Source organism: Pectinophora gossypiella, chromosome 10 (genome assembly GCF_024362695.1).
Source record: "Pectinophora gossypiella chromosome 10, ilPecGoss1.1, whole genome shotgun sequence".
Taxonomy (NCBI): domain Eukaryota; kingdom Metazoa; phylum Arthropoda; class Insecta; order Lepidoptera; family Gelechiidae; genus Pectinophora; species Pectinophora gossypiella.
The window spans coordinates 14,771,298-14,786,341 of record NC_065413.1 but is presented as its reverse complement, the minus strand read 5'-3'; the positions used below and the strand labels follow the sequence as shown (position 1 = coordinate 14,786,341).

The 15,044-nt window shown below is 41.5% G+C and overlaps 1 protein-coding gene across 1 annotated transcript in view; it reads left to right on the top strand.

The window, feature by feature from the left end:
• Window positions 1-117: 117 nt before the first annotated feature.
• Window positions 118-15,044, top strand: part of LOC126369935 (DNA replication licensing factor Mcm3) — a 23,430-nt gene continuing 8,503 nt past the window's right edge. Inside the window, exons 1-15 of the mRNA XM_050014537.1 lie at window positions 118-276; window positions 351-628; window positions 867-1,041; window positions 1,742-1,980; window positions 3,260-3,499; window positions 4,211-4,375; window positions 5,260-5,458; window positions 5,772-5,920; window positions 7,066-7,156; window positions 9,399-9,536; window positions 10,199-10,273; window positions 11,396-11,476; window positions 12,562-12,621; window positions 13,207-13,317; window positions 14,894-15,033. Of these exons, the coding sequence (XP_049870494.1) occupies window positions 205-276; window positions 351-628; window positions 867-1,041; window positions 1,742-1,980; window positions 3,260-3,499; window positions 4,211-4,375; window positions 5,260-5,458; window positions 5,772-5,920; window positions 7,066-7,156; window positions 9,399-9,536; window positions 10,199-10,273; window positions 11,396-11,476; window positions 12,562-12,621; window positions 13,207-13,317; window positions 14,894-15,033 (2,213 nt within the window). The 5' untranslated portion in view covers window positions 118-204. The remainder of the gene's footprint in view (window positions 277-350; window positions 629-866; window positions 1,042-1,741; window positions 1,981-3,259; window positions 3,500-4,210; window positions 4,376-5,259; window positions 5,459-5,771; window positions 5,921-7,065; window positions 7,157-9,398; window positions 9,537-10,198; window positions 10,274-11,395; window positions 11,477-12,561; window positions 12,622-13,206; window positions 13,318-14,893; window positions 15,034-15,044) is intronic.

The window sequence follows — 15,044 nt, the reverse complement described above, 5'->3', positions numbered from 1 at the left end:
AAGATAAGTTTGTTTTTAATTATTTTGATAACTGATAACGTTACTTTAACTTCGTTACTAAGTTTATATTATCTGCGCCAAAGCGTGATTTTCGCGCCAAAACTTGCAACTGTCAAATTGAGCGTGTACGGTTGTTTTGTTATCGCGCTGTTTGTTAATTTTCAGTGTTTTTATTAAATTTTAATTCTATATTTCACCTCCAAAATGGAAGAAGGAGACTTCGATCAGCGTCTCAGAGATTTGCAAAGAGAATATCTTGAGTTTTTAGATGATGAAGTAAGTACGGTTAACCTTTCTTTGATACGGTACTGGAACTTAACTTTTAAACTAATATATCTTTCTTTCCGTAGGAAGATCAAGGTATATATGCTGAAAAAGTGAAACAAATGATTGCGGATAAGTCACAGAGGTTGATTGTGAATATCAATGATTTGAGGAGGAAAAGTCCGGAGAGGGCTCGTAACCTCTTAGAGACGGCGTTTGAGGAACAGATAGCATTCCAACGGGCGTTAAAAGATTACGTCTCGTCTATAGACCCGACGTACGCCAAACATCAAGAGGAGTTCTTTGTAGCTTTCTCTGGTAGTTTTGGTACAAAACATGTTACACCAAGGAGCTTAACTTCACGGTATGTATACAATAAAACTTGTCCCTTTTTGTGTCTTGATAAAGAAAGCGAGAAATTACTGGGCCAGTGAATGTATGAAAAGAGAAGCCATGGGAAAAGAAAAAAGTTTTTGTCAATTATCAGTAAGCCCAACAAATTAAGACTCTAAATTCATACATAATTCTAAAATGAGTGTGTTAATTTCTGGTTTCATTATCTGTTAATCCATCTTACTACAATTTTACCGTCAAATTTTCAGATTTTTGGGTAATCTAATATGTTTAGAAGGCATTGTGACCCGTGTGTCACTGGTGAGGCCGAAGGTGGTGCGCAGTGTGCACTACTGCCCGGCCACTAAGAAAGTTATGGAGAGGAAATACACTGACTTGACATCCTTTGAAGCTTTCCCAAGCACTGCTGTTTATCCAACTAAGGTACTATGCTAAGATTTCAATATAATAGATACTAAATATACAAAAAATTGCTGCCTAACTTTAGTTTGTATGCCAAACTATACCAAGATACCTATGAACTAAACAGAACACTAGTTTCTGAAAGGAGTTGGGTTGGCTAGCATAACACATAACATAGCATCATGCTTGCACCCCCAAGGGGTCAGGCCTCTGTCTACTACATGCTCCTTCCCTGCTCATGTTTCAAGTCTGGCAGGGGGGTTTGGGAGCATTAGTGAAAAAATATTTCACGCATTAAAAAAGTAAAAAATAATCCACCTTGCAACCCACACAACAAAAGATTAAAAACAAAATAGTGTGATTTACCAAATCATGGCATACTTGCCAAGGTATAATAACGATAAATCAATTGAAGATTATCTTTGTTAAAGTCAGAACAATAAGCATATTTGCATGTAATGTTTTGTATTAAAGTCAATAAGCATATTCTCAACTAACATTTTGTAACAATTTCATTGTTTCATTGAATAAATATTACATGCATGACATAAACAGTCATTACACAAGCTTCCCCACAACCAAATCTTTTAATGAATGGTCACATTTTGTAAGTTAAATAAAAAAATCCTTCCTTTTATACATTTTGTTTCTCTTTCTACGTAATGTGAATAACCATGTATGGTGACATCAAATATAATAAATCTTCCTCCCTTTTCTACAGGATGATGAAGGCAACCCTCTAGAGACTGAATATGGTCTATCCCGATACAAAGATCACCAGACTCTGACCATCCAGGAGATGCCAGAGAAAGCCCCAGCTGGTCAGCTGCCTCGGAGTGTTGATGTTATATGTGATGATGATCTGGTGGACCGCTGCAAACCTGGAGACCGTGTGCAGGTGGTAGGCAACTATAGGTGTCTGCCTTCCAAGCAGGGGAGCTTCACTGCTGGCACTTTCAGGTGAGACATTGGTATTTATTAGTGATGCACCGGATCCTACTTTTGTCGGGTAGCTGTTGGCCGGGTACCGGCTACCCGATTACCGGATCCAAACCGGGTACCCGTCCTGTCTCTAGCATTTATTTTATTGAGGGCCTTAGTGCAGGAGCAAAGGGGGAGGCAAGTGATTGGACACTTAATAAGACAATGAATTTATTTAAAAAAACATGATGGAAAGCTACAAGGAAAAAAAGGAAGGGGAAGACCAAGAAGACCTTACATGGAACAGATTACAGAGAAGGCGAATGTTGTGTCTTATATGGAACTTATGGAAGTTAAAGAATTGGCCTTTGATAGATAAGAATGAAGAATGCTTTATTAACAAGAGAGTGGCTGCGATGCAAAGTGGGTTAACTCTTCATTTATGCAGACAGTAATGGGTGGAACATATTCAAATTCAAAAATATCTTCATTCAGTAGGTAACATAGTTATGCTTTGAATCGTCATGTTTTACATAACAAATGTCTCATCTGCCTAAAACTTTTTTTTTTCTAACTTCCGATCGGTCTTCCAACCATAAGCGGTTTTTTCTAAGCAATATTAGCGTGTAAGGGATTCATGTAGATTATAGTAGATTGCTAAAAAAAATAGTAGTTAACATAGTTACGCTTTGAATCGTATTTTTTTTACATAACGAACGTCTCATCCGCCTAAAACTACTGCAGCTTCTCACAACCTTTAAAGCCGGGGAAAGAAAATTGCAAGAAAAACCTCGACACAGCGCCCTAGACACCGACATGGGGATTGGAAACCAACCAAAAACACGACAAGGTTTATTGAAAACTTAGGGTAGCTACACATATAGTCGGGTCGGCAGTATAAGCCGAACAACAAAGCCGACCCGATGTAGTTACTGCACTTGTTCGGCTTGTGCCGATTGGGCAGTTCATTCGGGTTGACAATCATACGATTCGGCAGTACTTGTGGAACGAAAATGCCGACCCGAAGCAACTACAGGCCCTCTTTGCCGGCCCGCCTAGCGAAAGCTGAACGGCTTTTTCTCGAACATACATCTACAGTCATGAGCAATATAATGTACCCGCTTTAGGACTCTGTCGCACTAACATATTTGACAATAAGTGAGACTTACAGTTCAATTTTACAAAAAAGTTAATGTGACATGGTACCAAAGTGTATACATATTAATGCTCGTGACCGTACATATTATATTATATTCGATTTTTACCGCCCGGCTGTGTGTAGCTCCCTTACATTTTCTAACCACCGCTTTCTTTTCAGAACAATACTGATAGCGAACAATATCACCCAAATCAACAAGGATATGAACTTGAACATCACTCTGGAGGAAGTGAAGCTATGCAAGCGTCTCGCTAAACGGACCACGGTTGACATGTTCGAGCTGCTAGCAAAGTCACTAGCACCGTCCATTCAGGGTCACGAGTACATCAAGAAGGCTATATTGTGTCTGCTCCTGGGCGGCATGGAGAAGATTCTCCCAAATGGCACGAGACTTAGAGGGTGAGCAGTATGGAAATTGTTATCCTTTTCAATTGTGCGGGATGTGAGGTGGAGTACCGACCTCAGCCACTCTGGTGTCTGGGTTACTATTGAGCCGCCAAAGGCCCCTGACATGGCTCTTATAACGAATACTTAATTACGTAAGTAGTAACCGGGACCCACCATTATTTTAAAATCCATACTTATGCGATGGAAAATGCCACTTGATATCAACTCGGAATCGTGAGCTGAATCATCCCCCTCAGTATTCTGTACGCTGTCACTAACACCCTGCTTAAATCACTTTTAATTTTAATTTTAATGCTCCATCTAGAATGCCACGTCACAAGATTAAAACCTTCCACCCACCGCTCCGTAGAACTGTACTTGGTGCCAACTCTCCGGTACCCAGGTTAAGCAGATTGTTAAATAACCACAGTGATGTAGTCGATGTACATGTCGACAGTATTCATAGACTTAGAAATATTTTTTTTTTTGTAATGTTTAATTTTTAGATTATGCGAAAACAGATCTGTCTTTGTCTTAGGTTAGGTTAGTCACTTTGTACCTACCTACATATTAATCTTGTGTTTGTTATTTTGCATGCTGTGTTGTTTACTTGTAATTAGTGTCTACACTTAGCTTTATATACAGTTGATGTTACCCTAAGAATACACTGTGTAAGATGACTGTAAGTAAACCAATAAATAAATAAATAAATCACATTTGCAGTGATATAAACATCCTGTTGATCGGCGACCCGTCGGTGGCGAAGTCCCAGCTGCTCCGCTACGTGCTGCTGACGGCGCCGCGCGCGGTCACCACGACGGGCCGCGGCTCCTCCGGCGTGGGGCTCACCGCCGCCGTCACCACCGACCCCGAGACTGGCGACAGGAGGTCACTATAACTTTACATAAACTGCCTATAAAAACATCATAGAAGGAAAGAGAGGAAGGGGAAGACCAAGAAGAGCTTACATGGAACAGATTAAAGAAAAGGTTAACGTCGTGTCTTATAGGAAAGTCAAGGAATTGGCCTTTGATAGACTGGAATGGAAAATGCTACACCGACAAGAGCGTGGCTCTTAAATTGATGATGATGAAATACCTATATACATCCCACTGTGGGGCACAGGCTCGAAAGGGTGGGGTGGGGGGGTTATGTGCATACTCCACCGCGCAGCTCCACTGCGGGTTGGTGGAAGTGTTGTATACGACAAACTTCCAATATCAACGGTGTAACGTCTCCTCAGAAGCACGGAATCATCTTACTTTTTTAGGTGATTCGACTCTGCAATGTCCTTGTCGAAAAAAGTTTTGCTAACAAAGAGATTTTATTTCATTTTGTTTGGGGAGCTAACAGCTTAATTCACACAACGTTACACTTAGTAATAAGTAAAGGTACACAAACCAAACTACCACAAATAAATTTGGAGGAAAAAAAAGGAGATTTTGACAATGTCCCCATCGGGAATCGAACCTACTAGACCACGGAGTCTTGTCACTTATTTATTCCGGAAAACTACAGTTCCATTGGGACAAAAACAACACATCTAAAAAGCAGATGGGTGGTATATACTGTACGGTCACGAGCATTAATATGCCACACTTTGGTACCATGTCACATTAACTTTTTTGACAAATTGAACTGTGAGTCTAACTAAATGTCAAATATGTTAGTGCGACAGAGTCCTAAAGTGGGTACATTATATTGCTCATGACTGTACAGCTCTGCCTACGGGCGGGCGTGATGCTATGTGAGTGCTGGTATGTCGAGTGCAGGCTGGAAGCGGGCGCGATGGTGCTGGCGGACCGCGGCGTGGTGTGCATCGACGAGTTCGACAAGATGTCGGACATCGACCGCACCGCCATCCACGAGGTCATGGAGCAGGGCCGCGTCACCATCGCCAAGGCCGGCGTGCACGCCACGCTCAACGCGCGCTGCTGCGTGCTGGCCGCCGCCAACCCCGTCTACGGCCGGGTGAGTCGCTGCGGCGCTTCTCGTGTCATTGATTAAGGAATTGCGTACAGAACGGCAACTCTCCGCTCCCCACCAGCATCTGAGATTTACCTCACCCCTTTCAAACAATGCGCTGCTGCGTGCTGGCCGCCGCCAACCCCGTCTACGGCCGGGTGAGTAGCTGCGGCGCTTCTCGTGTCATAGATCAAGGAATTGCGTACGGAACGGCAACTCTCCGCTCCCATCAGCATCTGAGCTACATTTACCTCACCCCTTCGAACATTGTAACACCCTGTAAGTATTTGATTTGATTTTTTCCTTTACTCAATTCCAGTACGACCAGTACAAGACGCCGATGGAGAACATAGGGCTGCAGGACTCGCTGCTGTCCCGCTTCGACCTGCTGTTCGTGATGCTGGACCTCGCCGACGCGGACCACGACAACGTCATCGCCGACCACGTGCTGCGCATGCACAGATACAGGTTACACTCATGATAATTTATATCATGTGAATGAGACCGCGCCGAATACTGAGGGGGATGATTCAGCTCCTGATTCTGAGTTAATATCAAGTGGAATTTTGTGCCACAAACATTCTGTATTTGACAGTTTTTGTCATGAGCCCCAAGCCCCAACCAGGTCCACCCATGGTTGTACAGCTTTAACGTAATACTTACATATTTTCTCATTAATCGGGTAGATAATTATTCCCAAAATACAATGTAATGCCAGAAGCATAAAAATATAATTGTTGCTGATATTTGGATCACTTTATGTACAGAATTACGTTGCTACTTATAGTGCGTCTTTATTTTGATTAGAATAATAATGGGTGGAAGATGTAATTGTGCCTGGGTGTAAGAAAAAGGGTCATAATTTATACCCAAACACAAATATAAAAGGTGCGTATGTCTGTTATCCATGAAATTAGAAAGTAACACGAAGGAAAGTCCCTCATTGGCATATGCAACAGTCCAATTCCTGTAGCAACTTTTATTTTATTTAATGTTATATTATATAAACTATTATAGTATATTATATTTTCACCTGCTATGTAGCTGTTAGTAGGGCCTTTGGCGGCTCAATAATAACACTGACACCAGGGTTGATGATGGCCTTGATGACGGGCTAACGGTCTCCGTGGTCTAGTGGTTGAGCGTTGGGGTCCCGATCCCGAAGCCCCGGGTTCGAATCCCGGTGGGGACATATCACAAAAATCACTTTATGATCCCTAGTTGGGACATTACAGGCTGGTCACCTGATTGTCCGAAAGTACGATGATCCGTGCTTCGGAAGCCACGTTAAGCCGTTGGTCCCGATTATTAGTTACTGATGTAAGTACGTAGTCGTTACATGAGTCATGTCAAGAGCCTTTGGTGGCTCAATAGTAACCCCACCAGGGTTGTGAGGTGGAATACCAACAATCTATGTGTAATTTATGAAGTGTTATAAACAAAAAAAATCCTCATCAACCACTCTCACACACACACACACACGATTAGAAGAGGGGTTGATGAGGTCGGTAATTCACCGCATAACCCACACGATAGAAGAAGAAGAGTGTACCTTTTTTAAATAAATAAATGTGAAATGTACTCGTAAAATGGCCGACATTGCTTTGTTACAGAAATCCGAAAGAACAAGATGGCGAAGTCCTGCCAATGGGATCCCTAGTAGACATGCTGTCCACAGAGAACCCGGACAATGAAGAAAATGAGGTAAGCAAGTACGGTCACGAGTAATAATATGTATACTATCATGTCGTCCAAACCGTATCCGGCGACGGCGACTTCTAAATATCTATCCCGGGTCGTTGTTGTGGTGGGCTCTGATGTGGCTGACGAAACCGAACTTTGACTTGAAGGTCCGGTCACACGGCACACAATAAAGCTGGCCTAACGAATTTTGTGTTTAGTTATAGGAGGGTTTCGGCCGAGTCTTCCGTATTTGGCGCTTTGCGTCGAGATCTTGTAAACGCTTTTCTTCAAATAAATTCACGCTATTGTGAACGATGCGGCGCCATTCCGGTCTAAGACAAGCACGATCCTCCCAACTAACAGTTGGTAACATTTTTTATTATTATTTTATTTTATTTTTTTGCACTGTCTATCCCGCTACATTTTTCATTAAATTCATAATATCCTATACCTAAAGGTTGCCTGGAAGAGATTGCTACCTTAGCAATAAGGCCGCCTGTTGTACTACCAATTTAATTATAATACTAATGTATTTTTAATGTGATTCAAGTGCAATAAAGAGTTTTTGTATTGTATTGTATTGTTGTATTGTATCTCACATGCCACGAGATTGCGTTTAAGCACGTCTTTGTAACGTAGATATTGCCCACCGTGTTGGCCCAATATGTATACTCTTTGATACCATGTCACATTAACTTTTTTGACAAATTAAACCGTAAGTCTCATTAAATGTCAAATATGATAGTGCGACAGAGTCCTAAAGTGGGTACATGATATTGCTCATGACTGTACATTTAACACGAAATGTAAATAAATAATTAATGTCACGGAATGGCCCCGATTCCTGCAGACACATCCTAATTTTTAAAGTTATACCTGTCATTTTCCTACCCGCCGAAAAGGAAAGGGACGGACGATTAACAACTGTTAATTTTAAAATGAATGAATAATCCGGGCGAATAAAATAGGCGTCGCGCGCATATGCAACCTGTTTGTCGAGCGCTGTCAACTTAATAGGCTAGTTTCCAACTAGTCAAATCAGTTACTTTTTACTAAACGTCAAAACACGAAATTACTATGGAATTTGTATGAAAAAGCACTCTGTGACGTCATAGAAAAACGTGACAAAATGTCGGACTTATTATTACGTTTTTCTTGATTAAAATTCATAAATAAGTTTAATAGAAAAAAGAAAATGTTTTTCGTTAGTTTTAGATGTGTCTTTATTTAGTAATCAGAATTTCATAATTTATCTTGAACCTAGTACACGACCCAATTCTGTCTGGTTATTGACCTATATAAAATTTTGGAAGGGTTTTTAAATTTCTGCCTAAAATTGACGTGTGTTCCATAAATTTTATGCCTGTCGATTGCCCGTCCCTTTTCTTTTTGTAGTACTTTGACCAAATTGGAGATGTATTTAGAAATGGTTTAGTACGATCTACTCTGAACCGGCGTGCGTGTATGAAACGATTGATGAATGTGGAGGAAGCAAAAGAAGTGTGTCATGGATCGAAGCAAATATAATTTCGTAGTCTCTGCTTACCCCGGTGGGAAATAAAATAAAATTAAAAAAAAAATGCAATTATTTCAGGTAGGTACCCATATTGTAAGATATTATTATGTCCCAAATAAAAAAAATACGCATGAGTTTTTATGTATGTGGGATATAGAAATAATACGGGATATTTTAAATATCTTTACTCTTTATATTTTAATTAATTTTAACAAAACAAAAAAAACTTCTTCCCTTATTTTCTAACCCGACAGACATCCCACCATAGACTTGCCTTTCTCACTTTTTAAAACTGCCTTACGTCCCATTCATTAACCATCATCCATTCATACCATAAACAATCAAATTCCCATTCATTATCCTTCCATAGCATAACAGCCTCCGTGGTCTAGTGGTTAGAGCGTTAGGCTCACGATCTGGAGGTCCGGGTTCGATTCCCGATGGGGACATTGTCGAAATCACTTTGTGAGACTGTCCTTTGTTTGGTAAGGACTTTTTAGGCTTGAATCACCTGATTGTACGAAAAAGTAAGATGATTCCGTGCTTCGGAGGGCATGTTAAGCCGTTGGTCCCGGCTATTAGCCGTAAAAATCACCTCTACCAACCGAGCAGCGTGGTGGAGTATGCTCCATAGCCCCTCCGGTTGATTGAGGGGAGACCTTTGCCCAGCAGTGGGACATATATAGGCTGTTTATGTATCCTTCCATAGAATTCTCAGTTTCCTACATGTATGTTATCAATTGTCAGGAAAACGACACAATCTACGAGAAGTACGACCCGCTTCTTCACGGCAACCTGCGCAGCAAGAAGGAGCAGATCCTGAGCACCAGGTTCATGCGCAAGTACATCCACATCGCGCGACTCATGAAGCCCAAGTTGACCCAGGTACACTATCCCGTATGTCACAAGGTCCGCTTACCTAACCTGAAGATTTGACAGGTCCGCTTTTTTACAGAAGTGACTATGCCTTCTTCTTCTTTGCGAGTCGATGGCGATCGAAACTAAATTTTTGCTGACCAATAATTGGCCACGCTTACGGCATTGTCAGTGGCTTCGTACAGGTCTTTAATAGTGCAGGTGTTAGGGCACTTAGGACAGCACAAAAGGTGAGCCATAGTTTGTGGTGATACTCCACACTCGCAATCATCGCAACCATCAACCATTTAAAGACAGACATAGACCATCATAGTCTAGTAATTATGAGACAGAGAAGCACAAGTCATCATCTCCCTAGCGTTATCCTGATTTTCAGTGGTTCCATAGCCAGCCCAATACAGGTTAGGTCACATACCTCCGAAAATACATTTCTCGGGAATGTGGGTTTCTTTACGATGTTTTCCTTCACCGCTGAGCACGTGATAATGATCCAAACATGAATTTGAAAATAAATTCGACAATCATTGGTTTAGGCCTGTGCTGGATTCGAACCTGCGATCTCAAAGTGAAAGGCAAGCGTTCTACCAACTGGGCTACCACGGCTCTCTGAATATATTCTCTTTATACACAGAAAAAATAAAGAATGTTTATTTTTACTTCTTGATTTGCAGGACGCCTCAGACGCCATCGCCGACGAGTATGCCAGGCTGCGGAACCAAGACATGATGGACAGCGACGTAGCTAGGGTAAGACTGCTAACAAATAGAAAAGAATAAACAATAACTATCTCTAAACTTAAATAAAAAACAAAAAGAAAGCAAAAGGGGGCGGCCCAAAGAGACCTGGCGACCCTCGGTAGACCAAAAATAGCCTAGTTTCAGTTACTTTTCCCTAAACTTAAAAACATGAAGTTACTATGGAATTTGTATGAAAAATAAACCTAAGTAGGTAAAAGTATAGGAGGATATTCATTAGAATGATCATAAGGTGGTGGTGGACGTCCTCATAAAAGGGCCTCACTCAGCACAAGTCGCGGCGTGAACCACGCTGGTATTATGTGGACCCTGTTGGGTGACGCACGGACGTGTGTACTTGTATGGGGTGTAGGTGACATCGTAACGAATACTGAGGGGGATGATTCAACCCATTGTGTTAATATCAAGTGGAATTTTCCATCGCAAAAGTATAGAATTGAAAATATTTTAAAAAACTAAAAAAAACCATGAATTTTGCGACGGAAGATTCCACTTGATATTAACTCAGAATCATGGTCTGAATCATCCTTCTCAGTATTCGTTACGATGTCACTAACACCCTGTACTATACAAAATGTAGTGACATGTGGCATCGCAACGAATATTGAGGGGGATGATTCAGACATAGATATAATTTTCCGTGGCAAAATGCATATTTTTTTTATATATATTTTCATTTCCATACCTTTGCGACGGAAAATTCCACTAGATATCAATTCAGAATCATGGCCTCAATCATCCGTCAAAGTTTTCGTTACGATGTCACTCCTTTATCGTGTGGGTTGTGAGGAGGAATACCAGCCTCATCAACCCTGATGTCAGGGTTATGATTGAGCCGCCAAAGGCCCCTGACATGGCTCATGTGACGATTACTCACATCAGTAAATAGTAACCGGGACCAACGACTTAACGTGCCTCCCGAAGCACGAATCATCTTACTTTCGCACAATCAGGTGATCAGTCTGTAATGTCCTAACCAATCTCACCTCCGGATCGTGAGTCCAACGCTCAACCACTGGACCACAGAGGCCATTGTGGCTTAGCTGGAGGATGTCGATAACACCCTTTGGGCACACAGGCGTGATGCTATGTTATATTATGTTGTGTTGTCAGACGCAACCGGTGACTGCGAGAACCCTGGAGACGCTGATCCGTCTAGCCACCGCACACGCCAAATGCCGGCTCAGTTTTCAGGTAATATATAGAATGGTATAAGAAAACCGCAGTGGAGCAGCGTGGTAGAGTATGCTCCATACCCCCTCCGGTTGATTGAGGGGAGGCCTGTGCCCAGCAGTGGGACGTATATAGGCAGTTTATGTATGTATGTATAAGAAAACTAGGTATGCTCAATCCTATGACAAGCCGCCATTGCTAGCCCTTTGATGACGTAAGTGTCACCATTAAATTGGTATCTCCAACATTCCAAGGACGTAAATTGTATTATTGAAAATCAAGTGAATTACTGACTAATGTATTTAATTACTATTACTTGTCACATATATAAAAAAAATCATTAAAAAAATATAAAAACGTTGGTTGTGGGTAATTTTTTTTTACGAAATGGCAACGCAGAGTCGGATGACGTCATCTGGGCTGACCTTGAAATGTTAGCTGTCAGTTTTGAGCGTATCTGATTTTCTTAAACCATGATATATATGAAATAAGGTATTTAATATATTATATATTTAGTTATGAATTAATTATATTAAGTTCATCTTTTTTAGAATAGAACAGAAACTTTATTTGCGTCAAACATGGTGAATAAGGTGACAAGTGGGTATTAGAAGTAGGTACAATACAAAGGAAAAAAAGTAAGTTGGTGTGTGTAGGTATTTTGGGGATATGTGTACGGTTTTACAATAAAATATCAAACAAAAAAATAATTAAAGCATAGCTTTATGTAAAAAAGCTTATTATAAAATGAATGACTACATAAATGATAAAAATCTTCCTCTGCCAGCCGTACCAACAACCTTCGTCTTATGTCATCATCATCAATTTAAGAGCCACGCTCTTGTCGGTGCAGCATTTTCCATGCTACTTTTTTAGGGAAAATAGGGCAGTGGTTTCCCTCTTGCCATCCGCCCCGCAATACGCTGTCTGACGCAAGTGGGATGGCGCCCAGAGTAGTCTATTTCAAAGCCGTACTAGGACTCCTGTCCTCCGCCTCTGAATTCCAAGTTACACTCCCTGTCCCTTTGTGTGTGTGTGTGTGGCTTATATACCGCTTTCGTAATTCTATTATCATTCGTCCGATCAACTGGCTTTTATTTTTTTAGGTAACCGCGGGGGATGCCCAAGCAGCCATCGAGCTTGTGCAGTTTGCTTACTTCAAAAAGGTAAGTTTTTTTTTAATGGCTTAAAAACAAAACAAAAAACATAAATAGCCTATATACGTCCCACTGCTGGGCACAGGCCTCCTCTCAATCAACCGGAGAGGGTATGGAGCATACTCCACCACGCTGCTCCACTGCGGGTTGGTGGATGTGATTCCCGATGGAGACATTGTCGAAATCACTTTGTGAGACTGTCCTTTGTTTGGTAAGGACTTTTAATGGCTTACGTGGGTTATAAACTGGGCATGTTATCAGAAGGGATGAGGCATATGACGAGAATTCAAATGCATTTTTTTTTTTTCAAATTCAAAAATAACTTTATTCAGTTGGTAACATAGTTACACTTTGAATCGTCAATTTTTACATAACGAACGTCTCATCCGCCTAAAACTACTGCAGCTTCTCACAACCTGAGAAAAGTTAGTATGAATGTGGATGGTTATAGGGGTAGGGGACGGCACAAGAAAGTGTGTATGGATTGTGTAAAGAAGGATGTGTGTGTGAAAAGTGAGTACTGAGATGATGATTGAGCTACCAGCTGGTTATAATGCAACTTTGTCTCAGTGAAATACCTTTGTGTTGTGTCAGGTGTTGACTAAGGAGAAGCGTCGCAAGCGCCGCGCGTCGTCGGCGGGCGCTGCGTCGGACAGCGAGCAGCCCGCCGCCGCGCAGCCAAGGGCCAAGCGGGCGCGGAAGACGGTAATATTATATATATATTTTTTTTATCATTTATTGCAAACTTTACAGCATAAAACTACAATATTAACAACTTAAGATTGCATACTTATACAGCCAATTGACGTGGCCGCTTACTATGGGTCTCGTGAGGAGGCTCGGTGTCGCTCAGCGGGCAATGGAGAGAGCTGTGCTCGGTATTTCCCTGCTCGATCGAATCAGAAATGAGGAGATCCGCAGGAGAACAAAAGTCACCGACATAGCTCGGAGAATTGCAAAGTTGAAGTGGCAGTGGGCAGGACACATAGCGAGGAGAACCGATGGCCGCTGGGGCGGAAAGGTTTTAGAATGGCGACCACGTGTCGGACGACGTTCAGTGGGTAGGCCCGCTACAAGGTGGACCGACGATCTGGTGAAGGTCGCGGAAAGCCGCTGGATGCGGGCAGCGCAGGACCGATCGTCGTGGAGATCCTTGGGGGAGGCCTATGCCCAGCAGTGGGCGTCGTACGGCTGATGATGATGATGATACAGCCAATTAAAAAGTTTGACAAATCAAAATACATATTATACAATAATGAGAGCGGATATAATGTACATACTTAATAACAATGACAAAATGAGGCAGACAAATTAGGTGGGTACTGTTGCACAAGGTGATGGGTGTAGATGGGATATCCACACAATAGAGTCGTAACGCCGACAGTCCTTTTAAAATCCAAACTTCATTGTTTTACTATTGTATCTGGAAACCTCGACTTTACGAGGGTAGGGTAGCTTCCAACCAGTCAAATCAGCTATTTTTACTAAACGTCAAAACACAAAATTACTACGGAATTTGTATGAAAAAGCACACTGTGACGTCATAGAAAATTGTGACAAAAGTCGCGCTTATTATTACGTTATTTATTAAAATTAGTAAATAAGTTAATAGAAAAAAAAACGTTTTTTGTCATCTGTAGAATAGAATTTCATAATTTATTTTTGACCTAGGAAACTACCCAATTTTTCTTTCATTTAGTTTGCCCTGTTTGCCGTGTTAGCGACACTGTTACGAAAAAAATGAGAAGTCTACTTGATTGTATTAAAACCGTAGGTAGGTTTTTTCCTTGGCGGAAATATCTAATTATGAGTTTTTGCTGCGCCGCGCGGCGCAATGTAATTCGAGCAAAGCGGAGCAGTCACCTAAATAATCTAAATATTAATTATGCTTATCGATTGTATCAAATGTATCGATATTGTAAATTCTACAATTATATCGATTATAATCTAATTTATTGTTAGATATAATCACAACAACAAATAAGACAATAAATAAGTCGGGTAAATAATCGATTAATTGTTAATCAATTTTTCGGCGCCAACGCAATTATTCGCGTTGTTAGATTTACATTGATGGTTTTTAATAATGTTTTTTTTTCCTAAATGGGTTCTATGCAGCTTAAACCGCAACATGGGACTGAAAATAACAAAAAAAAAAATCTCCATTATTAGTAGAAGTCGTAAATGGTCCCTTTATTAATCTATGAAGACAACTTCACGCCTCGTCTGTGATTGGACTGGGCACTCGCTGGCTGCCGTGTAATCGCGTAATTGTCCGCAGCCACAAGACGGCCAGCCGGAGGACCCGTACGAGTTCTCGTCAGACGAGGAGGCGGAGCCCGTGCTGCGCGCCGCGCACACCGCCGAGCCCGAGCCGCGACACACGCGGGCCGCGGCCGCCACCACCATACAGCCTGACAGGTAACAACGGG